Source organism: Ictidomys tridecemlineatus, chromosome 8, assembly GCF_052094955.1.
Source record: "Ictidomys tridecemlineatus isolate mIctTri1 chromosome 8, mIctTri1.hap1, whole genome shotgun sequence".
Classification (NCBI taxonomy): Eukaryota; Metazoa; Chordata; class Mammalia; order Rodentia; family Sciuridae; genus Ictidomys; species Ictidomys tridecemlineatus.
The window spans coordinates 124,888,712-124,905,346 of NC_135484.1; the positions used below are offsets into that span (position 1 = coordinate 124,888,712).

Here is a 16,635-nt window from a genome sequence, read left to right on the forward strand (position 1 = left end):
AATGATACATTTGGAATGTCAGAAGGAGGGAGTGATAGAGTTAATTTCCTGAAGCTCCATATTTCATGCATGCTCCTTTGGTCTCAATCCAAATCTGAAGAATGAGGGAGTTTGCAGTGCCTTTAGGTATCTCTGAGTTCTCAGTTCTAAGGAGCTTCCAGGAATAGAGGTGGAGAAATAAAGGCACTGTGGTATAAGTGTGTATGTGGACCGTTTTGGTATGTAGAAGGTGGAAGTCAGCAATTATTTGTTGGCTTAAGATTGTTCTGACATGGTGTATTTGGTTTGTAGAAAGTGTGTGGGAGAACTTAAGACCCAGGAATCCCAAATTCTTTGTAAATCAGGCCCAGTGGCACACACCTGCCATCCAAGTGACTTTCAGTCACTGGGGAGGCTGAAGCAAAAGGATCACAAGCTTAAAGTTGGCCTAGAAAACTTAGCAAGACCCTTTTTAAAAAAAAAAAAATATATATATATTTATATATATGTATATGAATTTTATAAATGTTTTTAGCAAGTTTTTCTAAGTCTATAAGACACTTAAGAATCCTCTCCAAACATCTCATTTTATTTTTTTCCAGTTTTCATATTTTATTTTTTTTGCATTACAATTCTTATTACACATATAGAGCACAATTTTTCATATCTTTGTATATAAAGTATGTTCACATCAATTCATGTCTTCATACGTGTACTTTTTTTGCATTACATTTCTTATTACACATATACACCACAATTTTTCATAACTCTACCAAACATCTCATGACAAAAAAACCATCAGTTAAAAGAGATGAGCCAGGCACAGTGGCGCAGGCACAGTGGCTCGAGAGGTGGAGGCAGGAGGATTGAAAGTTCAAAGCTAGCCTTAGTAATTTAGCAAGGTGCTAAGCAACTCAGTGAGACCCTGTCTCTAACTAAAATACAAAATTGCGCTGGGGATGTGACTCAGTGGTCAAGTTCCCCTGAGTTTAATTCCCATAGAGAGAGAGAGAGAGAGAGAGAGAGAGAGAGAGAGAGAGAGAGAGAGAAGGAGAGAGATTTGCCTGATGTAATGTATGTGGCACCCTCAGGACTTGAACTCATGTCTCATTTCAGGATTATTTTTCCTGTGTCTTCTCCAGGTATATTTCATGTATCCTGCCCAGCTAGAGTGAATAGGCATCCTGTCCAGCTAGAGTGAACAGGCTATTCACAGCCACATCACTCCACATCAGCCATGACTGTCACCACCTGGGTGGTCTTGCTCTCAGGAAGCCAGTGATTGATGGAGTGTTCCTAAGAGCAGCGGGAGAGGGTAACCAATATCACAGATATTGAAGACAGTGAAGAACCAGGGCTGCAGAGTAGATAGTCACAGGCAGAATCAAGAGTGCATGGGGGAAGGAAAAAATTCTCAGCATCCAAGGGCCATCCATGCTTAGAACAAGCAGAGCAAATGGGTTGCCCCAGGGGAGAAAGTCCCGAACAGAGAGTATTCTTTGTTTATCAACTCCACTCTAGCAAAAGTGAAAGAAAATTCAGGAGAACATTCAAGACCAAAGGGCACAGTCATGATGGACAATACAGCAGTCTAGCAGGGGATTTCCACCTCAACTGCTCACATATAAGCTGGACACACGGTCCCTTTTCTCACTCTCCTGTCTGTTCCCTTGATTGCAGAGATGGCTGCCTGTGAAGTACTTTCTGTAAGTTGGGATTTGATAAAGAGACTGGGGAAAGGAAAATTACTTCCAAGAGTTGAGGAAACATCTAAGGAATAGAGGAGGGACTGTGCTCTGGAAGTGAGATGACTGGGAGGCATCGTGAAGGAGTGGAAGCAGGTGCTTAACTTAGATAGCTGCTGGGAAGGAAGGTACTCTGAAGAGAAGCCAGTCATCTGGTTACATGGCTCTAGAGTTCTCTTTTGAATCAGAACTTGGACTGGCTGCCCTGAGGGAGAACTGGTAGTGTAATGTGGAACTTGGTTGGATGAGTTCTTTGTCTCCTGAATTCAAAGAATGAAATCCATGAATACAAGGGTGAGCAAAGTCACAGGATTTGTTAGAGTAATAGAAAGAAAGCAGAGCTCCCAAAGGGGGTGGTGTTCCAAGAGAGGGTTGCTAAAGGTGTCTGTTGTCTAGGGGCTTATATGAGTCTACAGGGTTAAGGAAGTTAGTCCCTGGCCCAATTCTGGGTAAGGCACGCAGGGCCCAAGAGCTCTCATGAGCCATTTGGTCCAATCAGGTTACTGTGCCGTTTTTGGGAGCAGTTCTGGGAACTAGGCAATAGCTGTCTCACTATTAGTTTTTCTTCTTACATAAGAATGAGCCTGACCTTGATGAGGCCTAATTTTTGTCTGTGGTCTCTCAGCCTTGCTACACTAAAACCTGACCTTGAAAGGTCCCAAATTTCCTATCTTCCTATTCCAGTCTTTTCTCCTACCTTAGTAGGAATTGAGAGAGGGAGGATTATGCTCAACAGGAATGGAAAGAGTTGAGATTTTAAAATATTACCAGAGTTCTTAAACTTAACTTTCCCTCTTTTCCTAAGGAGAGTTGAGGGAAACTCATTTACCTTTTTGTTAAAAACCTAATATATGACATTAAATAAGAATATATAGAGAGACTGGGTGTGATGGCCCACATCAGTGATCCCGGTTGCTCAGGTGCCTGAGGCAGGAGGATTGCAAGTTGGATGCCAGCCTGGGCTGCTTAGCAAGACTTGGTTTCAATAAATTTTTTCAGAGGTCTTGGTACAACACTTGCTTAAAAAAGCCTAAGGCCCTGGCTTCATATCCTAGGTATTGAAAAAAAAAATGATTCTCAAGGCCAGAAGATATCCTCTGTGACTATTTAAAAGAACACAGTACTAAAGATAAAACACCTCTGTATTGTTAGTTTCTTTCTTAATATGCCATTGCTTTATAATAGCTTACATATTACAGTGATACTATGCTCAGTGTTATTTGTTCATATATACTTCTTGTATTTTTATACATATACCTACTGTATTGTGGTATATGATCTTTTAAAATTAGACTAGGGCCTCACTCACAGAAGGTAGCACTGTACCTAAATCTTGCTACAATTACAGGGAAAATATAAAAGATAGAGAAGATCACCCCTGTATAGCCTGAGAAAACATCTCCTATATGTCACACAAAAATATCTAAATCAACCTAGATGCTACACATATTTCTTCACTGTAGTGTCTCTTCTCTATGTTAAGCATTGCCCATTTTCCCATGAAGCTGCCAAGTCTTAGAAATTTGCTTTGGGAGTTATTTTCAGAATCTTTTGTACATCTTTTTGAAGCTTTGTATGGTTAACTTTTGACACTTGACAAACTTGATCACTAGATAGGTGAGGCAGGTAAAATAAGGTGGGGAAATAATTCAATGCAATTTGAGATGGATAAGAGGTATTGTTCAAAAGGAATGAGACTAACTTTCATGTTTGTGTTATAATCTGGGAAATCCCAAACAGAAATTCCAAGGGGAAGAGGGATACAGACAATTGGAGAAGAGTTGGAGAGCCACACAGACAGTGGAAGGGTAGGACAGCAATTAGGGTGAGAGAGCAAGGGGTTATAAAAAGTGGTAGTTATTTTAGGCAATGTATTGTGGTTTTCTTTGCCCAGGTGAATGTCCATTCTGAGGAAAGGCCCTCAATGACCTTTCCTGCCAGCTCGAAAGACAGAGTGAAGAAGATCAATGAACACATCAGGTCAAAGACCAAGATTCCTGTTCAGGACCAAGTCCTTCTGCTGGGCTCCCAGACCCTAGAGCCACAGAAACCACTGTCATTTTATGGTATTGACAAGGAGAACACCATTCACCTCACCCTGAAGGTGGTGAAGCCCAGTGACAAGGAGCTGCCTTTGTTTGTGGTGGAGGCAACAGATGAGGGGCAGAGGCACCTCCTGCAGGTGCGAAGGTCCAGCTCAGTAGCCCAGGTGAAAAAGATGATTGAGACTGTGTCTGGTGTGACTCCTGAGACCCAGATTGTGACTTGCAATGGAAAGAAACTGGAAGATGGGAAGATCATGGCGGATTATAGCATCAGAGAGGGCAATTTACTCTTTCTGACACGCTTTTGTATTGGGGGTTGACTATCTTGGGGACGAGGTGGTTGCCCAGAGTAGAGTTTATTTTCTCAGCTCTTACTCAGCAACAACATTTTTCATGATTTCCCAAAGCTAATGAGAATGAGAGAATAGAGGAAGTTTGGGGGGTGGGAGGTAAATCCTACCATAATTGGTATGATTCTACCATAATTGATGGAAGGATTGTTACTAAGAATAGAAGATTATGTTTTCATTTTAGAGATAGCATTCAAAGCTGACTTGAAATTTATGTTGTCCAAATCCCCATTTCCTTTCCAGTAGGATAAGATATTAAGCTTAGGTTGTGATACAATTCTACTGATTTTTAATGTTTATATATCAAGCTTAGTGCTTTATCTGTAATATCACTCAATAATCAGTGAACCAAAATAAATTTCCACTTATTATGAATTAACTTTTTTACTTCAACATGATTACAATCCAATTAATAAGCAATTTAGAAATTCAATCGAATTGCACTTTTCTTATTTAAAGTTTCTTGGTATGAAATGAAATCTGGCACCATGCTCCTTTTTCTCCATGTCCCATGCCCAATCAAAATTCTTCTTATTTCTAGAAGCAGGAATGGAAAGATAGTTTCCATGGGGATCTAGAGATTTTTGTATTTCTAGGGGTGGCTTCTTGCAGGTAGACATGCTTCTGTAGGGAATGGGATTCCTGAAAGTTGGGGGATGTGTACCAGTGATGGCTCTGCTGGCTTTAGGTTCTAGGTTGGGCATTCGGCTCTAGATGGAGGAGGCTAGGGCTTGGCTTCTGTCTTTACCCCAATTTCCCCTTCATTACTCTGCTCCTTTCTTGGGAACTTGGTTTCATTCCTACCTCTAATGTACTGCTCTATCTCATTCTTTATTTTATTTATTTATTTTTACGTGGTGTTGAGGATCAAACCCTGTGCCTTACACACTACTAGGCTACACCACTGAGTTACAACTTCAGCCCCCCCTCATTGTCTCTCTCTCATGTTTCATTACAGATCACTTGTAGGTCTTTCTTACAACCCAAAACAAGCCCGCTTTCTTCTCCATCAAATCTGGTTCCTTGTTTTCTTTCAAACTTGTTGAAGACCATCTCATGCAAGAGAATTTCTCCATGTTTAATCTTATTCAGCATAATTCCCCAAATTTATGACTGTTGCTCATAGCCTATGAGCCATACCGCTGTGGTGGGTACTGGCCACCTGTCTAGGTCTGCATTAGGTTGGGCTGGTTTCCCAAGAAGAAAGGCCACGGTCCTTTTTCTGGATGGGTAGGGCCTGTGCTTTCCTTTGTTAACTTGAGAGATGACTGATGACAGAGCCCTCAAAATCTTCCATAGTCTTCCATCAGACTGCCAGAAAACATCCTGTTGTTCATCATTTTGATTGCATGTGAACTCCTGAGTATCTCCTGAGGATGAGGAAGTCCAGGCCATCATGTTTCTTTTCTTCATTGGTGTAGGAGAAAGCCTGCAGGTGTTTTCCACTGGGGGTGTGGAGGGAGTGTATATGCATATATATGATACAGGCATTTTCTCTGAAGAATTTGACCCTTACCTGGTAAACGGAGGGAATCTCCCTGCAGCCTTAGTCTCCCTGAAAACAAATCTTGTTGATTCTTTTTAAGAAAATGAACGCCTGAAGGCCAAAGTGACTGATTGTCTATTGGGCATTTCCATCCATGAGACCAGGGATAAAACATTTTCCCCTTCCCCAAGCCACTTACTGCCTGGCTTGAGCTCTCCCCCAGTCTCTCACCCTGGAGCCTTCTGGGTGCCCCCTTCACTTTCTTATTCCAGAGAGTGTGTGACCACAGTGTAGAAGAGCAACACGAATTTTGCCGGGCCCCTGCTTGTAGCTGTGCGTGGGCTGCAGATAGGTGTAGATTGCGGAATCATAGAACAGGCAGACAGCCATCAGTTGGGAGCTGCACGTGCCCACAGCTTTCCTCTGGCCTCCGCTGGACCGCATGCTTCTGATGGCTTAGCCCACCGCGCCATAGGAGGCCAAGATGACGGTGGGTGGCACCAGCAGTATAACCACTAGGGCGGGGAACGCGGATGGTGTTTCTGCCGCCGCCGCAGGCCAGCTTGAGCAGCGCGGGGAGCTCGCAGATGAACGGGTCCAGCTGGAGGGTAGGGCAGAGCGGCCGCGGGGCCAAGAGCGCGGTTTGGGTGGCAGAGTTGGTGAGTCCGGCAGCCAGGAAGCGTGGGCCAGTGCGCGGCAGAGGCGGGGCGAGGAGAGCACCGCAGAACAGCTCAGCGCCATCACCGCCATCACCGCCAGGAGGCCACACTCAGAAGATCCCAGAGCTAGCGACTCGCACAGCTGTTCCATGCAACCGCCGCGGGGCAGCCTGAGCGCTGATCCTTGCAGGTTGGTCAGCAGCGGGGGTGCCACGCTGGTGGTGAAGCCGGCGTCCACCAGGGCCAGGGGGCAAAGGAAGTAGTACATGGGCGTATGCAGACGCGGGTCGCCCACGACCAGCAGCACAAGCGCGCAGTTGTCCGTCAGAGTGAGCGGGTAGCAGAGGAGGACGAGGGCGAAGAGGACTGGCTGCAGGAAGGGCCAGTCAGAGGGAAGGAGGAAGGAAGGAGGAAGGGAAGGCCAGCAGGAGGAAGCGCTCCTCTGTGCTGTGGTTGGCCTAAAGGAGGAAAACTTCAAGAATATCTGGGAGGACGAAATAAAGGATGACACTATTCTTACAAGTAAAGGAAAACGCGGGATGTGGGCCTGGGGAAGAGCTGAAAGCATACAACAGTACCGATACATAATACTTTATGGATGGTAGTCCCATTCACAGACCTGAACCCTTAGTTTAGTTGCCATGTGCCAGCATTCCTTGTTTTATATATTTACAGCATCCTCTGGGGGAAATAAAGCGTCTATTTAATGGATGCACAAATGAGGGCTCAGAAATGCTGATTAAGTTGTCCTAGGGTCATATTGAGTCAGTGGCCTTGTGTGACTTGTACTCAGTCCTGTCTGATTTCCAACTCAGTGGTATTTCCAGCTTCCTCCCTGGATCTGGTTGCACTCCCAGGGACCAAGGAAGAAATCTGATCTTCCTTCTACATCAAAGCCCTTCATTTTTGTGAAGATAGATTTCACTCTGAGCCTCCTTTTCCCCCTTTCCTGGAAATTGTATAGTCCCTAAAAATTAGGACGCTATCCCATGCTTGCCCGAACTAAGAATTTAAAGATCAGAATTATCACCTTCCTTGTTTTAGGTGCTTCACTTTAATGGAGTTGGGATCAGAAGAATTTCTGAGCAGACAAAGGCTGTTAGGCCTCATAAAGTGCCTTAACCTTGTTTGACTTGTGAACACAAGTGAGACTTCATTAGAGCTATTTCTAGAAAATACCTAAAGAAAAAGAGAACTCAAATCCAATCACTTAGAACCAGACAGCAGATTTATATTCCTAAGCTGTTTCCAATAGGACAGACTAAAATAGTGTAAATGTATAATTATAATAAAACATTTTCTTTGATTTACTTCTGTGTTTGCCCTATTAAACTCTCCCTCTTGAGTTGCTCTTTGACTTTACTGAACTATTTCTGGACTGGATCTGCCTTAATCATGAATAGCTGTTTGTTGAAATAAAGTTTAAAATGTTCTTGTGCCTCAGTTTACTTTATTTCTTGTGGTGCTGGGTATGGAACCCAGGGCCTGGTGCATGAACTGTGTCCCCAGTTCATGAGTCTACTTTTTAACACAACCCATGATTCTGCTGACTAGTGATGTCTATTCTGTTTTTAATAAAGTCTGCTTTACAGTGTCCCTGCCCCTCTTGCCGCAGAACCTGCATGTTAGCCTTGAAACCAAGGGTCAGCCAGTAGAGGAAACAACACTTTTTGGTAGACCAGAAATTGGGAGGCCTTAGTCCTACCTACCATAGCTTCCTCTGGATGATTATTGGATATGGGGAAGTCACTTCATATCCCTCTGCTTCAGTTTTATCACCTGTAAATTCAGGAGTTTGAACTAGATGACCTTTAAGGTTTCTGTCCTATCCTGAAGCTTTATTATCAAGCATTTCTCAAAGTAATGGAAAGGGAATGTGGGGAACAAAGGGATGTCCTCTCAAGGGCATTTTGAATCAAATATCCTAATGGTGCAGAAACAATCATGATTAATAAAGTTTACATATAAATCTTTCTACTGCATGTTTCCTGTCAAATATTATGATATAAATAACTTTTAAAAATTTTTTTGGTGGTGGTACTGGGGATTGAATTCAGGGTTTCACACATGCTAGGCAATTACTCTACCACTGGGCTACATCCCCAGCCCTAGATAACTTAGTTAAAACGTCACATTCACTGCTTATAATTTAAAAATTATAATCCCACTTTTTTAGGAAAAACATTCATTTTCCCCAACAACATTTCTTGCTTATATGGACCTCTCATTTTAGGCTCATTAGACAGAACAAATATTAATGTGAGTAAAAACAGGGCTTAGGAGCTAGATTGCTTGGGTTTAATTCTGCTGTTTCCCAGCTGAACAACCTTGGACATGTAATTTAACCTCTCTGGGCCCCCAGTTTTCTCATTTGAAAAGTAGTGGGTGAAGAGTTAAACACACAAAGTACTTAATACAGTACCTGGCACATATAAGGTGTTTATTAAATGTTAATTAGTATTATTTTACAAATCAGGAAACATTTTTGTTTGTTTTGAACCCAGGGCCTCAGACTTGTGAAGCACACATTCTAACATTGAATTAACACTGAATTTCCTCCAGCCAGAAAAAAATTTTTTAAAGGGTTCCCTCATGATATGGTAACAGAACTGATATTAAAAACTTCATATTCCTTTAATAGGTTAACATTAATCTTTATTCATTTGAAAAATAGGCAACAGTCTTATTTTATAGAGGATAGGAAGGTAATCGAAATTAAATAACTAGTCCAAGGTCACATTATGTATAAATATATATTAGGATTTTGACCAATCCCTGACTTACTCCAAGGTCTTTGCCTTTTCTCTCTCTCTCTCTCTCTCTCTCTCTCTCTCTCTCTCTCTCTCTCTCTCTCTGAGCTATTATGCTAAAGATTGTGGAGGATAAAGAGGATATGCAAGGGGCTGGGGATGTGGCTCAAGCGGTAGCGTGCTCGCCTGGCATGCGTGCGACCCCGGTTCAATCCCCAGCACCACATACCAACAAAGATGTTGTGTCCGCTGAGAACTAAAAAATAAATATTAAAAAAAATTCTCTGTTTCTCTCTCTCTCTCCTCTCTCACCCTCTCTTAAAAAAAAAAGAGGATAGCAAGGTGTGAACTTTATGTTTTTAGATAATTTTACAGAACTGGAGTCCTACTGAGTATGGATGAAGTACAGGAAGTTACCTTTCAGGTTTCTGAATCAATTGTGGCTAGAAATGTTGAGTTACAAAAAGTCAGATTCTTTAGTCAGGTAAGTTCCAAAGTGCTCCCCTCCAAATATTCCACACCATGAAAACAGTCACACACTCATAAAATTGTACAGATAACATCCTATTGCATTTGAAAGAAGGCACCTAAGTCTGTGAAACATGGACCCGGGGCAGAGGTGGTGATGTCTGTTAGTGCAGAGCCCTGTGATGGGGTACAGTCTGTGCAAGGGCTTGTGGTGGCAGCCAATCAGCATTAGCTGGTGGTGGGGACAAAATTATCCTTCAGAAGTCTAAGGAATATAGCAGCTGGAGCAAGGGGAAGATGTTGAAGAGACTCTCACTAGGGGGGAAACAAGGGACTCAGCTTACATATTATTTAGAAGAGACGCCAGAGCTCTGGGGAATCTGGGTCCTGCTCCCATCAATCATGCTTTCTTGGAGGTGTCCAGAGAGAATTCCCCCAAGATGAGGAAGAGGAATTCTGCAGAGAAGTTCCTTCAGGGCATGGTGTCTCTGGCAGGGTGTTGAGGCCAGAGGCATCATAAGTTCCTTTCATTAACTAGTTTAAAATTTCATTCTTCAACTAAATGACTTTTATCTGGCCTCTTCTCTTCTGTGATTCCCACTGTCATCATCTGTAAACCATGGAAAACAATGCTGACTTGTCAGAGAGGTAGATTTGTTGCAGTCATTCTGAGTTTTGAATGCAGTTGTGACTTATGTCCCCAACTTCTGCCCATGACCCTTCCTTGTTAATGTCACCTCCCTCCTCATCCCCTTCACTGTACTTCTTTGGTCTCATTCTGTTTTACATTGGCTCCAGTAAATCTTCCATACTGAAACTACATTTATTAAGAGTTGCAAACCTTGGCTCCAGTAAATCTTCCATACTGAAACTACATTTATTAAGAGTTGCAAACTATCTCTGCATTGCTACACCCAAAGGATATATTTTTGTTCTCATACTATGTGACAAATTGGGAGCATGTGTTAGAACAGGTCTTTCCTTTTTGGAACACACTTTCTACTTGGCTTCTGCTATGGTGAGGCAGAGGCTGGCTATCTGGTGAGGGACTTTGCTTTTTGGCATTTCATGGTGGAAGGCAGAAGGGCAAGAGAATGAACACAAGAGAGCAATAGGAGTCCAAGCTCATTTTGTAACAACTCACAGTCCTGATAACTCACTTCTGCAATAGTGACATTAATCCATTTCATAAGGACGGAATCCTCATGACCCATCACCTCTTATTAGGCTCCACTTCCCACCAGGGTTACATTTAAGGTTAAATTAGCAATAATACATTCCTTTGGGTGGACAACTCAAACCATAGCACCCCATTTGTAATCTGAGTATAATACCTTCCTTTATGCAAAGTTGCTGGGAGGATTGGAGATGACATATTTAAAACTCCTGACTCATAGTAGGAATTCAGTACAGGACAACTCTTCAAAAGAGTTGTGCTTCTGTATATTTCTATCATCCATGTATGGTTTTAATGTTTTCCTGACACTTTACAGTCATCACTAAACATTTCTCATTCCAATAAAATATTTGCCCATCTGACTAGAAAAAATTTAATTCCATTTTATTTTTATTATTAATGTTGCACTGTATACATGGCTTTCAGCACCAAGAATATCTAAAATTCTATGCCTGCCTGAGGTCGAAGGACCAGGCTTACCAAGATATACCTGTTTAAGCTCTTGTGTATTTGATCAGACTTGCTGTTATATGTCTTGGTTATATGAAACCACTAGGTATCCCTCTTCTCCTTAAACACACTAAACTCATGCTAAACATATACTAGCTGTGTTTTCTTCCTGGAATACTTTTCCCCTTTTCTTGTCCAGGACTGTCCCTTTCTCACTTTTCAGAATACATCTCAAATAGGAGTGGAGGCTCAATCCTGACTTAGGAGGGGATAAGAAGAAATCAAGCAGAAAAGTCGTGGCAGGAAGGATCTGCAGGTGAGAAATGCTTGTGGATATTGGGAGGTACATGTGGACCCTATGTATGTTTCCTAAGGAAAAGTGTTAGTTTAGGGTATTGCCAAGCCCTAAGGGAGTTAGCGATAAATATTTATTATAATGAGAGGAAATCCATCAAATTTTCGGACGCTACAGTTAGTAAGACCCTTTATGCCCTTTAAATTATTCCCTGCCCTGCCTTCCAATTCCAAGTTTGGGAGAGGTAAAAAGGCATTGTGGTAAGTAGGGGAGGAACATAGAGTGACCTCTTCTCCCAGTTCTTCTGTAGGTGGGCACTAGTTGGCAAATGGAAATGCAAAATATTGCTATAGGATTTCCATCATTTTATTTATGTAAGTCCATTCTTGGGACCAAAAGTTACCAAAGAACTTTTATTATCTGAGTTATCTGCCCAATATTGCATCCAGTGGGTTTGCCCCTGGTTTGCCCATACAATAGAGGAATGGAATGCATTTGTTTTCTGGTGGAAATCTTACTATTTGGAATTCTGCTAGTTCAAGGCATTTGCTATCTTGTCTTATTGTTCCCCCGCCAACTAGGACATAAACTCTGGCAGAGCAGGTACAAGGTCTATAGCTTATAGCTGTATTTTTAAGTGCTTATAAATTAAGATGAACAATCTTTCTTCTTTTAGATCAGCATTTAAAAATACTGTATAAAATAGAGTGAGGCATTATTATGGTTGGTATATATTTGGTGTTTTAATAAATTTAAATAATCTTTATTAGATCACAAATTACATCCAATAAATGCATCTATTTAAAAGTACAGTCCAATAATTTTGATATTCTGTGAAAACACTGCTGTAAAAAAACTACATAATTTTTTTTTTATCAACCCAAATGTTCTTCTTACTCCTATCCCTCTTATCAAGGGGATCTAATCCCAGACAACCATTGATCTTTTTATTTTTCCCATGCTGGAGATGGAACCTAGGACTGCATAGAGGTTAGGCAAGTGCTCTGCTACTGAGCTACACCCACAGCCCATGATCAACTTTCTTTCACAATGGTTTGCATTTTCTAGAACTTCATATAAAGGACTCACATTATGTGCTCTTCCATGACTACTTTATTTCACTTGGTAATCTTCTGAGATTCTTTCAGGTTGCTTCATGTATCAGTCGTTCATTTCTTTACATTACTGAGTGGTCTTCATTGTATGATGTATTGTAAGAGATTTACTAGATTGACTTATACCAGCAAAGAATGAATGGTCCCCCAATGGCCATGGACAGGCTGGAGAGCTAGAGACACAATCACTTTTCAGTCCAAGAAGCTGGAAACTCAAATAAGAAGGACCAATGATGCACCATTATGAATAATTGTTGCTGTGTTTTGATTGACTTGAGGCGTGAGAGAAGATGGTGAAGGGATTGTCCTCAAAGAATCTCTTGTTACACAGGAAAAGTAAAGGTTGTTCTGTGAAGTTGCAGGGTGAATAAGTGGTAACTTCAGAATCTGGAGGACTAATCTGCTTTTCTGTATCTAAACGTAGAGATGAGCAGGCGGACAGAGATATTTTCAAGTGTACAAACTTTTATTTTTATTATTTTAATTGAAGAACAAAGGATTGAAGAAGGAAAATTTCTATTGTCCTTGCTCCTGCCCTGTCTACAGAACCTTCTTCCTAATTCACTCCAGTTTGTGTAAACACCCTTTTTCCTCTTGAAATCTATGGACATTGTCATCCAAGTTTAGCCTTCTAAACAACCTCTTGGTTCTCTGCTTCAGCCCTTAGAAATCACTCATGCCAGCTCCTTTTTCTTTCCACTCTCATTCATTTCTCTCCTGGCTTTGCTCCTCTCCTGTCTTTCCCGTTTCCAGTACTCCTTCAAAGAGTTCTCTGCTTGGATTGCAGGACCAACCAGCTTCCCACAGTTTCCTGTTTTATTTTCGCCATCTCACTTCTCACTTGTGCTGAGGGTATAAAGGCGCCTTGAGGTCGCCCAACTCCCGGGAGGGAAGCTAAGCAGGAAGTTGGAGAGAAGGGTTAAGACCACCGACGTCAGTCTTCCCGGGCATCCTAGAGGGGCCCGCTGCCCCGCGAGGTGGGGGTAGGGCCGGGAGGTGGAGCCCCAGCGGATCTACAAGTCTTCCTGGCAGCGGCAGCGAGTTCCGCTTTGTGTGTGTGTGTGTGTGTGTGTGGGGGGGGGGGCAGCGAGTTCCGCTGTGTGTGTGTGTGTGTGTGTGTGTGTGTGTGTGTGTGTGTGTGTGTGTGTGTGTGTGTCCGGGATGGAAATGTAGGCTTGTGGGATTGATGGGCATTTTAATAGCAATCATTGTTGCATTTCATTATTTTTAAGGATTTGAACATCGTGTGTCTTGGCTTCCTATAAGAACGTGCTGCAGCGAGCATATTTTCCTGCTGAAAAAGCCCAGGAAATGAAGAGAGTTTCTCCAGTGGATATTGGAAAGGACATTCAGTTGTGAAGAAGAGAATATAGAAAATCTGGAGAAGGAGCATAATGTTTGTAAGGAAGTGTTGAGTGATTTATGTTTGATATTTGATGTTTTGAAATATTTTTTCACCTCTAAGTATACGTAGAAAATAGAGAATTTTAGTAATTAGGAGAAGACAAGTTTGCAAGAATCATTTCACATATGATTATGGAGAGGTACTGAGGTTTTCTTTGTTCTTACTCTTCACCTTTTAAATTGATTTTATTTTTAGAGCAGTTTTATCTTCACAGTAAAACTGTGCAGAAAGCACATTTCTTAAATTCCAGGAATACTTTCCCCTCTTCAGTCTCACCCACTATCAATATCCCACTCCAGAATCATAGTTTGCTATAATTGATGAACCTACATTAACATATCATTAAAGCCCATTGTTTATGTTTGGGCTTTTTCTTGGTGTTATACATTCTATGGGGTTAGAAAAACATATCATAGTACATACCAACTAATTTTATGGACTTATAAATTCTCTTTGTCTCCTCTTCATCCTTCCCTTTCCCTTTATAGCCCTTGGTAACCTTTGATCTTTTCACTGTCTCCACATTTTGCATTTTCTGGAAGGGTTTTAAGGAAGATGGATCAGAAGAAGACAGAAGGGAAAGCAAAATAAATAAGAGGTCATGAATAATGAAAAATAAAGCAATAGATCATTGAAAGAAGGAAAAGTATTGGGAGAAGTTATCATGGAAAACATAAGTATCTCAAAAGGAAATAGAGATGGGATTTATTGGGTGATACCAGGAAATTTTAAAAAGGAAGATGGTTATTGAATTTTATAAGAAGTAGGAATTATAGCATACCAGATATTGATCTGTCTAGTTGATATTTAATAGGAATATAGAAAGTTTGAAGAAGAATAGAAATTCATTAAAGTTGCTGCGTGGCATTCAGACTAGGCACAACAAATTACCTGAATAGTTCAGCTAGAATATGAGGCTTCTGCCAAGAGGTCAGTTGCCTATTGAAGAAGAACTAATCACCTATTTGTTAGACATCATTCTGTATTGGCAGGATTTTACAGATCTACCTTTGCTTTTTTCTAACTTTGTGCTTTTCTCAGCTGATCCCTATGGGGCATGAAAATGGGGCAGTATAACAACTTGTGGACTCCAGAATTATCCTAGAGGGAATGGAGAAACAGAAGTGTTGGAGAGCCATCTAAGACTCCTGCCCCAAGAAGTCATTTTTGTTCTTGTAAATCTGTCATTCTAGTTCCCTGATAATGGGTCATGTTGATTTCTTTTTGGTCTTCTTTGAGTACTAATAAGGGTGTGGCAGACTGGCTGAAAGAAAAACTAAAAGAATTATTACTGGTTTACTTTCTGTGTAACACCAATCAGAAAGTCAAGGAATATAGAGAAAGACAAGGAATGAAAAGAAAGTATATCAAGTGTTGGGGAGAAACTAGGAAAGAGCTAAGTCATTGAGGAGACCAAGCCACTATATAGGTTCTTCATTTCAGTAATAGTTTTTCTCTGCATAATACACAAGAATAACTAACCCTACCAAGCCCCAGTATACTTCCAGTCTACATGTAATAGTGATTCCCCAAATAGGATATGGCATATGTGCTCATAACCATTTGGGGTGAATGCCTGTATTTATCTTTAGGTCCCTTTCAGTTAAACTTCACACCCATGCTGGTGCAAGACCTTTCAAGCACTCCAGCCAGAAGAGTCTTTCACCACCATTCAAAATTTCCCAACCAACCTAAGGAAAAAATTCTGATTTTGCATTAGTAGTATAAAACTGCCAGTACAAACCTTGTTTTTCAAGCTGATTATTTTAGGAGCTGAATGAAGATTGAAATGGTAAGCTCAACATGTATATGTATGTGTAGTCCCAGTGTAAAAATTCTTTGATTTCCCAATCACTACTTCAGAAAGTTTCCCAATTGGTACAAGAAAGTAAAGAAGAGGTATCATGTGGGTCATTGTAGCCCATGCCAGATGCAGTGTTGAATGCCTGTAATCCCAGAAGTTTGAGGCAGGAGGATGGCAAGTTTGAGGTTGGCCTCAGCAACCTGGTGAGTCCCTGTCTCAAAATAAAAAATAGAGGGACTGGGGATGTAGTTCAGTGGTAAACTGACCCTGGGTTAAGGGGCAAAGTCACTACGTTTTGGAGGGAATTTGTTATGTAGCAATAGATGGTTTCCTGCTTTTGCTGTTATGAATAAATGTGCTATGAATTTTTATGTACAAATCTTTTGTGATCATATATTCTCATTTTGGGGGGTAAAAACCTGTGATGTCTCATTTTTAATTTTTTATTAAAAATTTTGTGTGACTTTAGGTGTATAACATGATATATATATATGATATATATGTATAATGCATATATATATATTTACTATTCAGTTGACATCTGGTTATCTGATAGGAACAAAAGCCTCACGGAAGCATCCTGTTAAGTATCATATAGCCAATATGATGATTTCCTTATCTTTCTGGGTTCCTTGATAGAGAGGAAATATTGTAATTAAAATAGAGTAATATGTTATTGAACAATGGAAATATGTTTGGAAAAAGGAATTGTTACATGTTTTCATCATTGTGTGAACATCATAAAATTTACTTATATAAAGTAAGTGACTCCCACAAAACTAACAGATAAAATTGTGCATTACCAGCATATATGTGTTCCACTATTGAGCAAAACATCATTATGCAGCACATCATTGTGGCAAGTTTCCTCCTAATATCCCAGTATTATTATAATCTGATTAAAACT

At 40.9% G+C, this 16,635-nt stretch overlaps 1 protein-coding gene and 1 pseudogene across 2 annotated transcripts; one reads left to right on the forward strand and one right to left on the reverse strand.

The window, feature by feature from the left end:
- The first annotated feature begins 1,173 nt into the window (after window positions 1-1,173).
- Window positions 1,174-4,494, forward strand: Ubd (ubiquitin like modifier D). 2 transcript variants are annotated; one of them, XM_040282241.2, is made up of 2 exons: window positions 1,174-1,294; window positions 3,619-4,494. In XM_040282241.2, exon 2 carries the CDS (start codon window positions 3,649-3,651, stop codon window positions 4,087-4,089), a length of 441 nt encoding a protein of 146 aa, XP_040138175.1. In that variant the 5' UTR covers window positions 1,174-1,294; window positions 3,619-3,648; the 3' UTR covers window positions 4,090-4,494. The 2 variants fall into 2 exon arrangements, with proteins under 2 accessions (XP_040138175.1, XP_005338891.1); XM_005338834.4 differs by lacking the exon at window positions 1,174-1,294 and adding an exon at window positions 1,529-1,685.
- Window positions 4,485-12,339, reverse strand: LOC144366304 (putative olfactory receptor 2I1 pseudogene; annotated as a pseudogene).
- Window positions 12,340-16,635: the final 4,296 nt, after the last annotated feature.

Bases quoted from the DNA above. Each gene is read 5' to 3' on its own strand.
- Ubd (XM_005338834.4), top strand. From the start codon at position 1,662: ATGGCTGCCTGTGAAGTACTTTCT. The intron at 1,686-3,618 runs GTAAGTTGGGAT...TTCTTTGCCCAG, and splicing joins CTGCCTGTGAAGTACTTTCT to GTGAATGTCCATTCTGAGGA.